Source organism: Telmatherina bonti (assembly GCF_933228915.1).
Source record: "Telmatherina bonti genome assembly, chromosome: 13".
Lineage (NCBI taxonomy): Eukaryota > Metazoa > Chordata > Actinopteri > Atheriniformes > Telmatherinidae > Telmatherina > Telmatherina bonti.
This window is the reverse complement of record NC_136611.1, coordinates 35,114,045-35,129,676: the sequence shown is the minus strand read 5'-3', so window position 1 is coordinate 35,129,676 and position 15,632 is coordinate 35,114,045. Positions and strand designations below refer to the sequence as shown.

Here is a 15,632-nt window from a genome sequence, read left to right as displayed (position 1 = left end):
CAAAAAGTTTGGGAACCACTGCCCTAGTGGATGAGGGGGGAACTGCAACTTTTGGCACTCCCACATAGGCTGCACTTTTAACCACCAGAGGCTCCGTCCATCTTTCGGTCTATGGGTAAAACACTTCACTCCCAGGACTGCAGTGTGGGCATCACTGGTGAATGAGTAAGTATGAATGTTTCTGTGGTTGTCAGAGAGGCCGTTGGAGCACATTGGCTGTCATGTTTCTGTCAGTAGCTACATGTGTACCATCACCAAGAATGGATGTGGTTAAATGATGAATATTTGATCAAAGATATAAATCCATTATTATTCAGGTAGTGTTCAGAAGTAGCTTCGTTTCCAAAAAGTCAAATTTCTCAAATTCTGACCATTCATCTCAAATAGATCTCTGATGAACAACGAAAAAGTAGCACAACAGCAATGAAAGCAGGGACTTGAAGCAATTCAGGCACATGATGTAAGCTGTCGTATGAAACATCATGCTGCAAAACACAGATACAGTCAAATGCATAGGGGTTGGTGAATGTTGTGTGTCATAGTGGAGGAGTGTGTGGTGTCATCTGAGCCTAAATCCGCCCAGTTCCAGACAGAGAGGGACCAGTGCCTTCAGCTGAGGATAAAACAAGTTTTCCTATCATTCAGAGTGGAACAATGCTGCAGCTCTGAACATATTATACCTCATGTTAAAGCATATTCAATATACGGTGAAGTGTGAACGCTTTACCTCCCAGATAGAAACTGTGTTCCTGAACTTCCTTTCCGTCTTGCGTTCGGACCATCAAAGTCATCTTCTCTGGGACTGTATGCAGGAAAACTCGAAATGTTGGATGAAAATTTGCTCCACTCTTTGTGTAAAACTCTACACTCTGAAAACCAATATGAGCATTTTTTCTTCAGCCTGGTGTAAAGTTCAAGTACTTAACTGTGAATCTTCTGTTAACAGAAATGCATTAAAGCTGGGGTAGGTAATGTTGCTCAGAGACATGTTCCTCTGGGTGAAGTGGTTCCTCGTCCTGATAGCAGTCTATACATTTTGTAATCATGAACAATAAGAAATATAGTTAGACCCCTCAGTTTACTGTAAAAACGCTGACCAATCCAAATGTTCAGACCCAAATGGAGTTGTTTATTTCTTATATTTCGTAGCTTCTTCTCCCGGCTCCCCTCCTCCCCCTCCAGCAGTGCATCCCTGATAGCCACACCCTGCATATAAACAGCGTGTTAGGATGAAAATACAAAGTCGTGAAGAAGAAACTCGGAAGGCAAACATGGCTGAGAAAATGCAGGAAGGATTTCCCTGATCCCGCTCGGTTTATTTTATCCTCCCGCTAAACAGCCGAGAAAGAGAAAAAGAGAGAGGACGGTGTGGTTCGGACAATATATTATCGTCAGTTTTTTAAAGTTACAGTAACACAAATTTGTATGTTTTGCCGATGAACGTAATGATTAGCCACTGTGGTGACAGAGGCTATTTGTTTCCATAGCTACGAGACGGATCCACCATCTTCGACGCCAGGCGTGTCTCAAACAGATTATTGATTGGAGGGGGAGGAGCCAAGACAGGGTGCCACTTTCAAATCTTGCTCGCTCCCCAACATTACCTACCCCAGCTTTAATGAGCCAGTGTGCTGCAGTGTGGCTTACCTTAGGATCTATCTCCAAGTGTTTGGGTTCACAGTGAACACTGTAACTTTGACCAGCAGTGAGAAGACAGTCAAAGCCACTGATGTGCTCTGAATCAGCATGTTGAGCAGAAACCTTAGACAATGGCATTTTAAAAAGTGTGAGTGAAGACATAGGATGAATATTTCTAATAACTATTAAAAAAAATGTATTTAAATGAAGGTTCAACTTTATGACTCATAAGGAATAAACAGCCGAACTGCTCTAAAACACAAGTTTACAGCAGTTGTGAGGGACATCTCCCAGATTTACCTCTGGCAGAGGGATGTTGTCCTGCAGCAAAAACACACAGAGTGTAGAAGGCCCTCTCATTGGAGGTCTGAGGAACAGCCGCACCTGACCTCTTAGCGGAATCTGGATATTCAGAAATCTGAGGATGTAATCCCAGAGGAGGCCGAAAGAAGAGAGGTGGAGGGTGTTCACGACTACATGTGTGTCTGTGATCTTCAGTGGCTCCAGGATGCTCATCCCGTTACCATCATCGTCATCGATGTGTGCAACAGACAGCAGGCCACCAATACGCAAAGCTGTGAAAATACAAAAGTACCAAACTTCTGCTTTTTGGCGCCTGATATTCTGTCACTTATCGAGTTATTGAGCTGATTTACAACTTTTGGAAGCATTTGGGACAGCAGTGCTCACCATCCTTTGTTTCACAGTGTGGGAGGTGGAGCTGACAGACTGCCCCTTCAGAGCATTTGATGTTGAAGAGCAGCCCTGCAGGCGTCTTGCCAGCCGGTTCTAGGAGATGGTCAGGCCACGGGATGGTCCTATACAGGAGCTCCGCCTCCCGAGTCATGATGAACACCAGTTTGGTCAGACTGCACTGGAACTCACCTGGACCAGGACACATGAACCTGCAGGACACAGGAGGACTCAGTGATAACAATGTTGGGAAAAAAACTTCTTAATGGTTGTCTTACACTGTAAATACTGGTTTAAACAGCCTGAATGATGTTGGGAACATTGGGAACTGTTCAAGGGGGACCTTTTTGCACCACTGCATTGCTGCAGCATTAAGCATGTATGCAGCAGAGCACCTGGCAGGATTACAGGAAAGTTTCACTTATTTCAGTCATATTGACTCATCTAAGGAGGAGGTGCATTCCACATAAACAGAGCCAGTTGATAAGGCGGGTTGAAACAGGACTCTCTGAACACCATTCCTCCAGGCAAAATCTGGCCTCACTCTGCTTATGTGATATGAAATATTAAAATCTATTTAAATCAAATAACAGATTTTCGATGTTCCTAAGTTATCAATCTTAATATTTCAAGCATGACATATTTTATGGAATGAGTTCTAACATCAGTTTAAGTTAATATCCGAAATGCATCTACCATGAAAGCTATAGTAGGTAACGTTGCTCAGAGACATTGTTTTTTTACTCTGAGTGAAGTGGTTCCTCGTCCTGATAGAAGTCTATACATTTTGTAATCATGAAAAATAAGAAATATAGTTAGACCCCTCAGTTTACTGTAAATCTGTAAAAACTCTGATCAATCAAAACGTTCGGACCGAAGTGAAGTCCCCCTCCAGCACCGCATACCTGATAGCCTCACCCTGCATATAAACAGCGTGTTAGGATGAAAATACAAAGTCGTGAAGAAGAAACTCAGAAGGCAAACATGGCTGAGAAAATGCAGGTAGGATTTCCCGACCCGGCTCGGTTTATTTTATCCTCCCGCTAAACAGCCGAGAAAGAGAAAATTGTTGGTGGAAAAAGCTGCAAAAAAAAAGCCTTGAATCACGCAAGGAGATAAATCAGAGGGGGAGGAGCCAAGACAGGGAGCCACTTTCACATCTTGCTAGCTCCCCAACATTACCTAGCCCAACACTAATTCCTCAAAAAACCTACTAAATACAGTCGCCAAGCCGCCCAGCCTTTTCGTACATCTTTTTCTTTAATAGACAATATGTCAAATTATTGATCTCATATTGTTGATAATTAGGGGCCTTGTTCTGCTTATATACTGAGGTGGTGAGGTGTCCTCAAAAAAAAATAAAAACTAAGGGTGTATTTACACCAGGAAAGTCCACTAGACTCGATATGATTGGGATCTCGGTTCAGTTGTGGGGGTAACTGAGGGCACGTTCACATCACCTGTCCGTTTGCTCAGAAAGTCCACTTTGTTTGGGTAAATGTGAATGCGCCAAACGGATTCTGATTCAGACCAAATAAGACGTCTACAGATGCAGGTCTCGGCCCGTATCAAGTGGACTAAATACAGGAAGTGGACTAAAAAAACAAAGCCCCTTCCTGCATATGATGTAATGTTGCATTGTGGGTAAATGCATATTCAAATTCACATTCCCCTAAACGAAGCAGACTTTACAAGCAAACGGACCAGGATCTGAATAAAAAATTTGAATGCTCGTCTTCTAAATGGTTTTTTCAGGTTCATTCTTCTCATTTCCAGCTGTTTACTTATTTGTCTCATTCTAAAAAAAACCTACCAAATCTTTTTCTAACCCATCCAGACTCTTGGTCATTTTTATCCCAGAACACACCTTTTGCAGATAAAAATCACAAAGCGTTGCACATAAATGAGTAAATGATTACAGCACAACAGAACAACAACTACACCATCAACCAAAAGCTTTCCTAAACAAAATATACTTCAACTGCTTCAGGAGTCCACAGCGTCAACCAAACAAAAGGTATAGGGTCATTTCAGGCCAGCAATATACTGCAGAACCTGACTATGGAGTGCATGCAGCGCCAAAACAAATATTATAAAGTCAGTACAAAACTGGACTGGTAGCCGGTGAAGGTCAGATAAATAGAGGTAATATTGGCTGTTTCAGGTGTATCTGTCACAAGTCTAGCAGCAGAGTTTTGTACACACTGCAGTCTATTAAAAGGGGCTTTTTTATTTCGAGTTTTTTTTTACAGTGTTATAGTGAAAACTCGTTAGACAAATGAGCTGCACCATTTCTAATCCCCCTAAACGCATGTTGGAGTTAGTAAAACAGAAGCAGCCAAAAAAATGTTGGTTCTGTTTTGATCAGACTTACAACATCCCGGTGATAAGCTACATGAAAGAATAAAGTAGCTGGCACTGTGGTACATCTGCCACATGTACACCTATTACAGGGACCGATTGTAAAAGTCGAGTTAAAAGCAGCTAACAACTTTTTTTGGGACTTTAGCTGGAAAGCGAGTATTTACCAGATATGTCCTGCTGCATTCGTGGCTGTGGGTTGCTGAGTTGTTCCAACTCGTTTATTGGGTCCCATTCAGGCTCGAACTTGTACGGCTGCATGTTTGATGTTGACATTGTTTCCAGTGTCATTACTTTGGTTGGTTTGTTTATCGTTTCTGCCTGTGTTTCTATGAAGAAAGCAGCTGATGTGCATGCGTGACAAATACTCCTAGCAGTTGACCAATCAGACGCAGGGTGATGGGATGGTTATTTAGCTCAATGGTTACTGCGCAAGTAAGGGTAAACTTCTATCTTTGTGGTGAGGTCATGTGTAGATGTGGTCTGACGATTTCTGATTTCAGGCTGATGATAAAGTCACATAGTCAAAGTTCATCCATCTGTAAAGTGGAAAGACCAGATCAGACTATTTTTGCCAAACATTTATACAGAATTAAAATATCTTCCTGAAAAAACACAGAATAGAAAGTGGAATACACTATTACAAGGCACAACTACGTTATTTGGTCTGCTGGCAACTTCCTGCAATCTGTTCTGCTAACTCCTGCAGTTTGGCCAACGTTTGGAGACATTTGAACAACCGGATCCACCAGAACAACAGTAACCTTGTTTTGCCTTTTGTCCCACTTATTTCAGCCAGAGATACGATTCAAATTAGATCAGACTGTCCACATCTGTCTTGACTCAGTCTGGATTAAATAAAACTGAGCTGCATTAGTGGAACAACTGGAGGCTCCATGAGGAAATGGGGCTGGTTTGAGTGATTAGTTTTCATCGAACCCCCCCCCCTTTTCTAAAGGTTTGTGAAGTTGTGAAAATAGACAGAGTAAGGTCAGAAAGTGAAGCAGAACACAGTGAAGTTGAACCTGGACACACAGAAGAACTCTTCTATTGAAATGAATTTAAAAAAAATCAAGAGTTGTATCCATCGTCAGGAGATACACTATCAGTCAAACGTTTGGACACGTTACCCCGTAGGATTTAATGGAAAAGCGTGTCCAAACTTTTGACTGGTAGTGTACTTTGGTTTCAAAATATTGGACAAGGCACAAACAGCTGCTTTCTGAAAAGCTGATGAGATAAAGCTGTTACTGGAGACAGCAACAGGAGCAATTTCCTGCACCAACGTAGGCGTAAACATGCTCTGGAGTACCATAAATGTATGAAACTAAGATCAACATCCTACACATCGTCAGGTCAAACTGATGAGATGCCAGAGGTTCTGCCTATGACTCACTGAATCACTGAAGCATTTGCTTCAACATACAAGTAATGAATACAGAAAAAGTCATGTTTAGAAGGATTTGCTTGGACATGGACACCTGGATACCTTTAACAGAAGCATGAGTGCCATCACATTACCTGTATGAGACTCGTGAATGTTGAGTTACCACTTCAGGTTTGAAGTTAGCCAGATGCTGAAATACAGGATAAAATATGAGCAATTTATGAGAAAATAACAAAATCAATCATGAAGCAAGACATTCAGGTCACATATAAACCCCACTTAGCCCTTAAATAGCATGTCAACAACAAAAAAAAGGAAATGTGTCTCATATTTCTGCTTGATGCAGTCAGATCCGATTTAGCAGCCATCTGTTAAAAGGATACCGTGTATGTTTTGGCCACTAGGGGCGCTAAAACTGTAACTTCCCACAGGCCACATGATGCCGGTGAACAGTCTCTACTATAAATGATTGTTTCAAGTATCAAATAAAGCTGAAACTTTGGCACAAATCATGATAATAATGCATTGTTATGAAAACGTCAGTGTTAGCAGTTAGCTTATGAGGTATCAAAGTAGCATTGCTTCCTACTGAACAGTGAATGAAAACCATGAAACCAAACCAGGCCAGGTGCTCATCGTTCCCTTACTTTCATATTTACATGACTTATAGGAAATGCAGTTACTGCATGCAAACCAGCCCAGCTTGAGTAAAACATCGATGAGGGACTTTATGTAAAATAATAATTCAAGTACACAATTTGATTTAACATTAAAAAAAATGTAGACATTAAAACATTTTTTAAGCTTTAGAAAAAAAACTTTCAAGGTTTCAAAATATACTTTCGAACTTGCAAAACTTTATTTTTAGGTTTTCAGTTTTGAAACACATAAAAAACGTTTTCTTTTGGTTTCAGATTATGGCGGGTTTCTGATCTCATAGTCATATCCGTTAAATGTCCGTGCATATGGATATTTAATAAGTAATATTCATTCCGTCCCATTAAAGACAATAAACAGCTGTCACTGAAATAAGGAGAAACTGACAAAAATAAACTTAATAAAAATCATGACATTGCCTTTGAACTGTGGCTCTTTAGAAACATTTCAAGACAAACAAAACAGGCAATTAAACATGATAAACTAATGTAGTTTACGTCAAACTCATATTCTGTTGAAGAATTCTTTAAAAGCGATCAAATATTTTGTGTCACTCAGACTTCTTCACCTGTTGGCAGGTATTCCGGTCCACTGCTCCTCATTTTGTTTGTTTTTTCTTGTTATTGGCTCAGCTTAATTAAAAAGCATTGTCTCATTTTACTAAATTCTAATTCAGCTCAGGTTGATTTGTTATTAATTTTCAGTCTACAGTTATTGGAATAACTGTTGTGAATTTTGCCTTTTCTGTAATGGAAGGACATGAATAAATCTGAGGACGTTTGTTTTCCGTCCTTCGCAGTGTTACAGGCCTTTAATCCATGAGGAACACTGGGAAATAGTCATGTCTCACCTCCATGTACTTCGTGTCTTCCCTGAGCATGTCAGATCCACCTGAGAGGAAAATAAAAACAAGCAACTTCAGAGTAGATGCAGAACATCGATTTTAAAGAGATGCAGCTTTAGTGCTTACATGCTTGGTCTCTGGAGGCTTTCGCCGTTCCTTCACTGACACTGGAAGGATAAAGAAGAGTTAAAACTGTTTTCTGAGGCCATGTTTAGGTTAGTTAGTTCTTTCTTTACTCAGCAGCTCGTACCTAAAAAATCGTTTGCCACTTTCAGTCAGATGTTTCTTATCCTGAAACAAAAAAAACAAATAAAGGATGTTTTAAATTCATTTTTCTGACATTTCAAACAGACATGATGTTACCATTCAACATCACAACTTATGCAGAGACGCAAATGTGACTGAACAACTTAGACTGGTTCATTTTGGAAATGAATCACTGCATGTTAAAGCTGAAATATCTGGTATCTAACAAAAATAGATTATTTATACTCAACTGAACACAGGTCTACAGATGAACCAGACCGTAACCCAAATCCAGGAAGCAGAGGTTCAGTGAACGTGGCATGGAAGGTGTGGAGGTGGATCAGTGTGTCGGAGGGGACTCTGTAGAAGGACAGAGTTCCAGCAGGAAAGTCCACATACACTGCTACTCTGTTAGAGATGGAGGAAGAGGACGTGGACGTAGAAGCAGAAGAGGAAGAGGAAGAGGAAGAAGAGGAGGAGGAGACAGATGTTGCACTGCCGTTGTGCCAAACTGAGTAATGTCCACCATCAGAGCATTTCAGGCTCCAGGACTGATCAGTACATCCAAAAACACAGTCTCTGTGGTTTCCTCTCCTTTTGGTTTCTTTGGTGTTCACTGATATATGAACACATCCTTTCCACTCAACCTCCCAGTAGCAGCGACCTGTTAGAGCATTTTCACACAGCAGCTGAGGCCAAAAGTCAAATCTGTCTGGATGATCAGGATAAGGCTGTTCTTGATCCACATAAGTTACTTTGTTGTTGCCGTCAGACAGTTTGAGGCTCTTGTTCACTGTGTTTGTGTCGATAGTGAGTGGACAAGAATCTGACGGAGAGAACGAACACTTAAGTTACTGATCTACTGACTCTGATGCAACAGCGTGAAGATGGTTTCAGATGAATACAATGAAAATCTAACTCACACTTCCTCAGACCTGGTTTCAACCATTGTTTTCCAGCAGGTTCCACCCTGAAAGGAAGGGAGGAATCAGAGCAGCACTGTTTCTTTCAACAAGCAAACATGGACGTCACATGGACCTGAAATGCACTTTGTTCCACAGGGAGAAGACAAGCAGACAAACATCTGAGCATATTCACCCAAGCAGACCATATCCACTTTAAGTGCACATTCAACTGATTCCCTCGCTTCATTAAATCATTCTTTATACTCTTGTGGTTAAACTAATCTAAAGTTTAAGTGTTTGTGCCAACTGTGGTCGCCAACCCCGGTCCTCGAGATCTGCCATCCTGCAGGTTTTACTGTTTCCCTGCTGAAGACCTCCTGACTGTCTCAGCTCGACTTTATTTATACAGCACTTTCAGCTGCAACAAAGTGCTGAACATTAAAAACATGCAGTGAGATTGTAACAATAGAAGTTAAAGGAATAAAAGATAAAACAATAAAAGCCATCAAAAGTAAAAGAAATTAAAACATTTAAACAAAAACAATAAACAGCACATAAGAGAATAAAAAGCAGAATCTGCCTTTGTGCTCCTGGGGTCCTGTGGCCCACACTCTGTCTGCCCTGGGTGGCCGGTCCTGGCCTGCTGCGGCCTGTTCCCCCTGACCGTGGGGGGCTCTGCTGGGTGGATGCATGGCTGGCTCCGGAGCGGGGTGGGTGGGGTCTGTGCTTGGGGACGGCCACCAGCTGCTCGAGCCTCGGGATTCTCCGGGTCTTCCTCTTGCCTTTGTGTGGGCGGGGCCACACTGTGTGGGCGGGGCCACATTGGCACGATCACTCTTCTCTGAACACGTTCCACTCTGTAGGTTCTGCATGTGACACAGTCACTGAGTCGCCTGCAGGTTCATTTACTAACAACGGCTGGTTTTCTTCCTCTGTGTCTGATTTAGCTTGTGAGCTCTGGGTTTTCCTGATAGCTGATGGCTTCATCCTCCCGCAGGGGGAACAGGACTCCAGTGTGTATAGGTGTACAGATGTGTGTATATAAGCGGGTGTGTATGTGTGCTTATGTACATGCAAATGTATGTAGGTTGTTCTCTTTCTCATTCTTTCTTTTTTCTTTCTCTCTTTTTTTCTCTCTACAAGGCGTTTTCTGTTTTCTCTTCTTTTCAGTTCTCTTTCTGTCCCTCTTCTGTCCTCTCCGGTCCGGTCCAGCAGTACAAACTTTGTAATACAAACAATTATGCAAAATAAATAGAAAAATAAAATTAAAATCCAGAATATCAAGGGGGGCGTTATATCTATGATGCTTCCCTTGGCAAAGTAAATTTGCCCAGCAGAACACAGCATCCAGAAAATCCATTTTGCCTGCTTACATGCTGGGCAAGACAAAAAAAAAATAAAAAGGAAAAAAGAGAAGTTGGTAGCGATGTAAAAGTTGGAAGCGATGCAGCTTCTCCAGTTTGTAGCCGCAGAGAATTCCACAGTTTTGGAGAAGCAACTACAAATGCTTTGTCCCTTCTGAGCTTCCACCTGGACCTCGGTACCTCTAGAAGGAGCTGATCAGCTGTTCTGAGGCATCGGGCTGGCAAGTATGTGGTGAGCAGCTAAGAGAGGTACAGGGGGGCCAGACCATGTAGGGACTAAGAAACAAATAAAAAAACTTTAAAGCGAACTCTAAAATGTATGGGGAGGCAATGAAGTGATGCTAAAATACTTGTCAACTTCTGAACCATCCTGCTCAATGACTTGAGTTGAGATGCAGAGCATCACCAAAATGCAGGATGGCAGATCCTGAGGACTGGAGTTATCTAATTATGTCACCCACCTACAACTGTAGAAAGAATAAACTGCTATTATGGGAGTTAAAAAAAAATATGAAATGTTTCTAATGGTGTTTAAAGCATCAACTGCACATGCAAAGCGTCTTCTCAACAAAACTGACCAATGGTCAAATTCAAATTTCCGACCCAAGCAACCGTCCAATGAAGGCTGATATCAAAACAACAGGTAAAAATTAGGACTCAAATAGGGACAGAGAAGAAGTTTCACTTCTTCCTCCTCTATCACACACAGTGTGTAGTTTTAGCAGTCTCTCCTTACCTGAGAATATCAAGTCTGCAGTGTGGATCCTGCAGTCGAGCAGTCAAAAGCTTCACTCCTTCCTCTCCTGGGTGGTTGTAGCTCAGGTCCAGCTCTCTCAAATGGAGGGGGTTGAGGGTCAGAGCAGAAGCCAGAGAAGCACAGCCTTCCTCTGTGATAAGGCAGCCTGACAGGCTGGAGATGCAAAACATGCAGGATCAGGAAATCATACGGTGCATGGACCAGGACTGGGGGACTCGGTTAAAAACATGTTCTACTCTCCGTCTGACGTGCACCAAGGATTACCGATGGACAAAATAATGATAAACGACAAGGAAGAACCCAAATTCTTCTTTTGGTTAACGCAGCACAACTTTGACTTATTGTCACCTACATAACAGACAAACATGGCGCTGCATCAGATGGCAGTGGTCTGGGATTGATCAGATTACTGTCAGAATTTTTACCCTTATCTGACTGCAGGCTGTTTTTACCATCCAGAGTCGCCTACTTTACACACATGTGCATGCTTTGGTTTTGATTTCTCATGATGTCATGCGCTGAACCCATGATGTCTGCTTCCTGTTTCCATTTGAAATGGTCCAAGAGCGCACGAGACCGTTTCTTTTATTTCAATTCATCTGTGCATCACAATACCCCAAACGGATTGAATTTGAATAAAAAATTATTATCCGTTTTGTTCATTTCCAGCTGGCTTGCTTTTGGGTTTTGTAAGACAACTACTCATAGGCTACGTTCCGACTGCAGGGCTAAATGATCATATTGGATTTTTTTGTGAAATCCAAATATCTGGAGAGTCTGTTCACATTTCCGACTTGTATGTGATCTCCTGTATAAACCTCATGCGCACCAAAACTGTCCCGCATGCGTAGAAGACATGGCGACATGCAGTGAGCGTGCCTGTAACGTCTTTGTGTTTGCGGAAGTAAATATGGACGTAACAGCAGAGCATATGCTATTTTAATGTTTTTGTCCAACCGTAGCCACAACGTTGTCAGTGGGTGTAAATGACGGTCATGTTCGCCGCAATGACCCGCCACTAAGTGGCAGTGTTATGCTACTGGGTTGGTGTAAGGGTGAAGAGGAAGAATAATCAGGTGTGGAATGAGGTGTGCTAGGTTTTGTTTTAGACCTTGTGGTGAATTGTTACTGGCTTTTATGGTTTTTCGTTTCATCTATAAAAATGTAATTGTTGTTCAGTTTGTTTGATTAGTTGGCTTTCTATTATTTAAGGGTTATATATAAAGGATATTCAATCGCAAATAATTAAGATGTTTTTAAATTTTGTACCTTCAGTGTGTTTACCTTCCTTTTGGTCATTTCCTTGTATTTTAGTTTTCACGGTGCCGAATAAAGATTTGCACCGGTATGGCACTCTTCAAAGCCTTTCTTCATTGCTGAAGCCAAGCGTCAGCTACAATGGGTTGGTTTTAAGGAGAAGATTACGGAAGAGGAAAGCAAACATTTTGGCATTTTGTGGCCCTGTGGCAGCAACGACTGTACAGAGAAATGTTTGGAAACACATTGTCAGCCGCCATTGCTGAATTTGGGTGCTTCTGGTTTGTTAAACGCAGAATAATGATGTTTGTCGCGTGTCAATGGCAAATCAGTCGGATTAATACGACCTGACCGTTCAGACTGAAGTCGCACGGGAAAAGACCTGCTACTTGTCGGATTTAGGACCACATGTCTAAGCGGCCTGGGTTGCATTAGAACATATCAGATCTGTGTCGTTCAGACTGTTACAAAAAGGTCAGCAACAGGCCACATAGGGGCAAAACCACCAGATTTGGGTCACGTCAGCCTGTAGTGTAAATGTAGCCTAATGAGCAAAAATACAAAACAACTTCTAACATGTTCTGTTAATTAAAAATTGTTGTTTAAAAAAGTCATGAAATGAAAGGTCTGATTAAATTCATACCTGAGAGTTTTAAGAACACAGTGTGGATTCTCCAGTCCACCACACAAGATGTTCACTCCTGCATCGTGCAGGTCGTTGTTACTCAGGTCCAGCTCTCGAAGACTTGATGATGGTGAGCTGACAACTGAGCACAGAGCTTCACAGCTTCTCTCTGAGAGGTTGCAGCCACCCAACCTGACCAAAGACCATACATGTAAAAGAAAAACAACTTTAAAATCCATTATTTATTCAATTTTCCTTTAGCGAAATACCAGCTAAGACAAGCAGTACACTTACAGAGCTTTGTTGGAGGCTTTGACCACTGGCAGCAGCCTCAGAAGAACCTCCTCTGAAGGAGAGTATTTCTGCAGGTCAAACACATCCAGATCTTCTTCTGATGACAGCAGGATGAAGCTCAGAGCTGACCACTGAGCAGGAGACAGTTTATCTGTGGAGAGACGTCCTGATCTCAGGGACTGCTGGACCTCCTCCACTAGAGAACCATCATTCAGTTCATTCAGACAGTGGAACAGATTGATGCTTCTCTCTGCAGACACATTCTCACTGAGCTTCTTCTTGATGTACTGAACTGTTTCCTGATTGGTCTGTGAGCTCCTTCCTGTCTGTGACATCAGGCCTCGTAGGAGTCTCTGATTGGTCTCCAGTGAAAGACCCAGGAGGAAGCGGAGGAACAAGTCCAGGTGTCCATTTGGACTCTGTAAGGCCTCGTCTACAGCACTCTGATGGAGATCGTTTAGATCATCTCTGAATAATTTAAACCACTTCTGTCTGATCAGATTGACTCCAGACTTGATGACGGTCCGACGGACATGAAGAGCAGCCAGAAACTCCTGAACACTCAGATGGATGAAGCTGAACACCTTCCCCAGGTACAGCCCTCTCTCCTCTTTAAAGATCTGTGTGAACACTCCTGAGTACACCGAGGCTTCTGTGATATCGATGCTACACTCTGTCAGGTCTTCTTCATAGAAGATCAGGTTCAGGTCTGATTCATAGAAGATCAGGTTTCCTTTCTGCAGCTGCTCAAAAGCCAGTTTTCCCAGAGACTTTATCATCTTCCTGCTCTCTGGACTCCAGACTGGATCTGTCTCAGCTCCTCCATCATACTTGACCTTCTTGACTTTGGTCTGAACCAGCAGGAATTGGATGTACATCTCAGTCAGGGTCTTGGGCAGCTCTCCTGCCTCTCTGGTTTTCAGCTCATCCTCCAGAACTGTAGCAAGGATCCAGCAGAAGACCGGGATGTGGCACATGATGTGGAGGCTTCGTGATGTCTTCATGTGGGAGATGATCCTGCTGGCCTGCTCCTCATCTCTGAACCTCCTCCTGAAGTACTCCTCTTTCTGTGGGTCAGTGAACCCTCTGACCTCTGTCACCATGCCAACACAGTCAGGAGGGATCTGATTGGCTGCTGCAGGCTGTGTGGTTATCCAGAGGCGAGCAGATGGAAGCAGGTTCCCCCTGATGAGGTTAGTCAGCAGCACATCCACTGAGGTGGACTCTGTAACATCAGTCAGGATCTCATTGTTGTGGAAGTCCAGAGGAAGTCGACACTCATCCAGACCGTCAAAGATGAAGACGACCTGGAAGTCTTCAAAGTTGCAGATTCCTGCTTCTTTAGTTTCAGTAAAGAAGTGATGAACAAGTCCCACCAAGCTGAACTTTCTCTCTTTCAGCACATTCAGCTCTCTGAAAGTCAGTGGGAATATGAACTGGATGTCCTGGTTGGCTTTGTCTTCAGCCCAGTCCAGAGTGAACTTCTGTGTTAAGACAGTTTTCCCGATGCCAGCCACTCCCTTTGTCATCACTGTTCTGATTGGTTCATCTCTTCCAGGTGGCAGTTTAAAGATGTCTTCTAGTCTGATGGTTGTTTCTGGTCTGTCTGCTTTCCAGGATGCTGCTTCAAACTCATGTTCATCACAGACCCCTGCAGCCCCTCCCTCTGTGATGTAGAGCTCTGAGTAGATCACATTTTGAAGGGTTTGCTTTCCTGGTTTAGCGATCCCCTCAAACACACGCTGGAATTTCCACCTCAGTGAAGATTTGAATTTACACTGACATGTCAGAGGAGCCCCTAAACAAGAAAACAAACGATCATGATGTTTATTTTCTAGCAGTTTATAAACTGCAAGAATGAACATTTAGCTATCAAATCAGCCACAAATGATAATTCAGTCAACTAAAACTGTGGCTAGAAACACGTTTCTATTACATTTCAGAAAGTATAAGATTTATTTGATCTAGTAACACAAACTAGCGCGATGATCTTTCAGCAAGTTTACCACCAAGAACGGAGAAGGATTACAGAAAGGCCACTGATGGTGGTTCAGATACAGACTAGATGCAGTTTGATGCTTTTAAACACCAGTCTGCAGAGTAAAGTGTTGCTTTGTTCACCTAAAACACAACAAATATGGACAATCTCAATGTTTGTGAACCAAAATGACATATTTATGTACAGTACATCAGCATTGTTGCCAAGATGACAATGATACATGGCCTTACCTCCCACAGCAGACGGATCATAGAAAGGAAACAGCTGGAAGTAGAGACTGGGATCGTTGGTTTTAAGATGTTTAAACATCATCTTGCAGGCCACATCACCTTTACGGATCACAGAGTCAATGAGGGCGCGGGCCTTACCGCGTCTGGTTTGGTTCCTCTCAAGTATATCATTTCTCTCAAAAGCACTGAAAACATGATCTCTTTCCAGGTCATCTAAGAGTATATGAAGGATTGGTCCAGACACCCTCTTCACAAACTCAGGTCGAATCTTGAAAGCTGTTCTTTCTACAGAAATAAAGAGATCAACATGTGTCATTGGCCATGTTTACATAACATTTTCATTTCCATTTAATTCTGAATAAATCTTCTGAAAAA

General features: G+C 42.3%; 1 protein-coding gene across 1 annotated transcript in view; it reads right to left on the bottom strand.

The window, feature by feature from the left end:
- The window catches only part of LOC306764564 (NACHT, LRR and PYD domains-containing protein 3-like), a gene marked incomplete at both ends in the record, with an annotated part of 40,395 nt that overhangs the window by 7,027 nt on the left and 17,736 nt on the right, over nucleotides 1-15,632 (bottom strand). Inside the window, 12 exons of the mRNA XM_079251738.1 lie at nucleotides 1,648-1,761; nucleotides 1,939-2,213; nucleotides 2,329-2,543; nucleotides 3,237-3,250; nucleotides 7,587-7,627; nucleotides 7,707-7,747; nucleotides 8,106-8,652; nucleotides 8,750-8,796; nucleotides 10,832-11,005; nucleotides 12,753-12,926; nucleotides 13,029-14,826; nucleotides 15,258-15,542. Coding sequence (XP_079107864.1) covers nucleotides 1,648-1,761; nucleotides 1,939-2,213; nucleotides 2,329-2,543; nucleotides 3,237-3,250; nucleotides 7,587-7,627; nucleotides 7,707-7,747; nucleotides 8,106-8,652; nucleotides 8,750-8,796; nucleotides 10,832-11,005; nucleotides 12,753-12,926; nucleotides 13,029-14,826; nucleotides 15,258-15,542 — 3,725 coding nt within the window. The remainder of the gene's footprint in view (nucleotides 1-1,647; nucleotides 1,762-1,938; nucleotides 2,214-2,328; nucleotides 2,544-3,236; nucleotides 3,251-7,586; nucleotides 7,628-7,706; nucleotides 7,748-8,105; nucleotides 8,653-8,749; nucleotides 8,797-10,831; nucleotides 11,006-12,752; nucleotides 12,927-13,028; nucleotides 14,827-15,257; nucleotides 15,543-15,632) is intronic.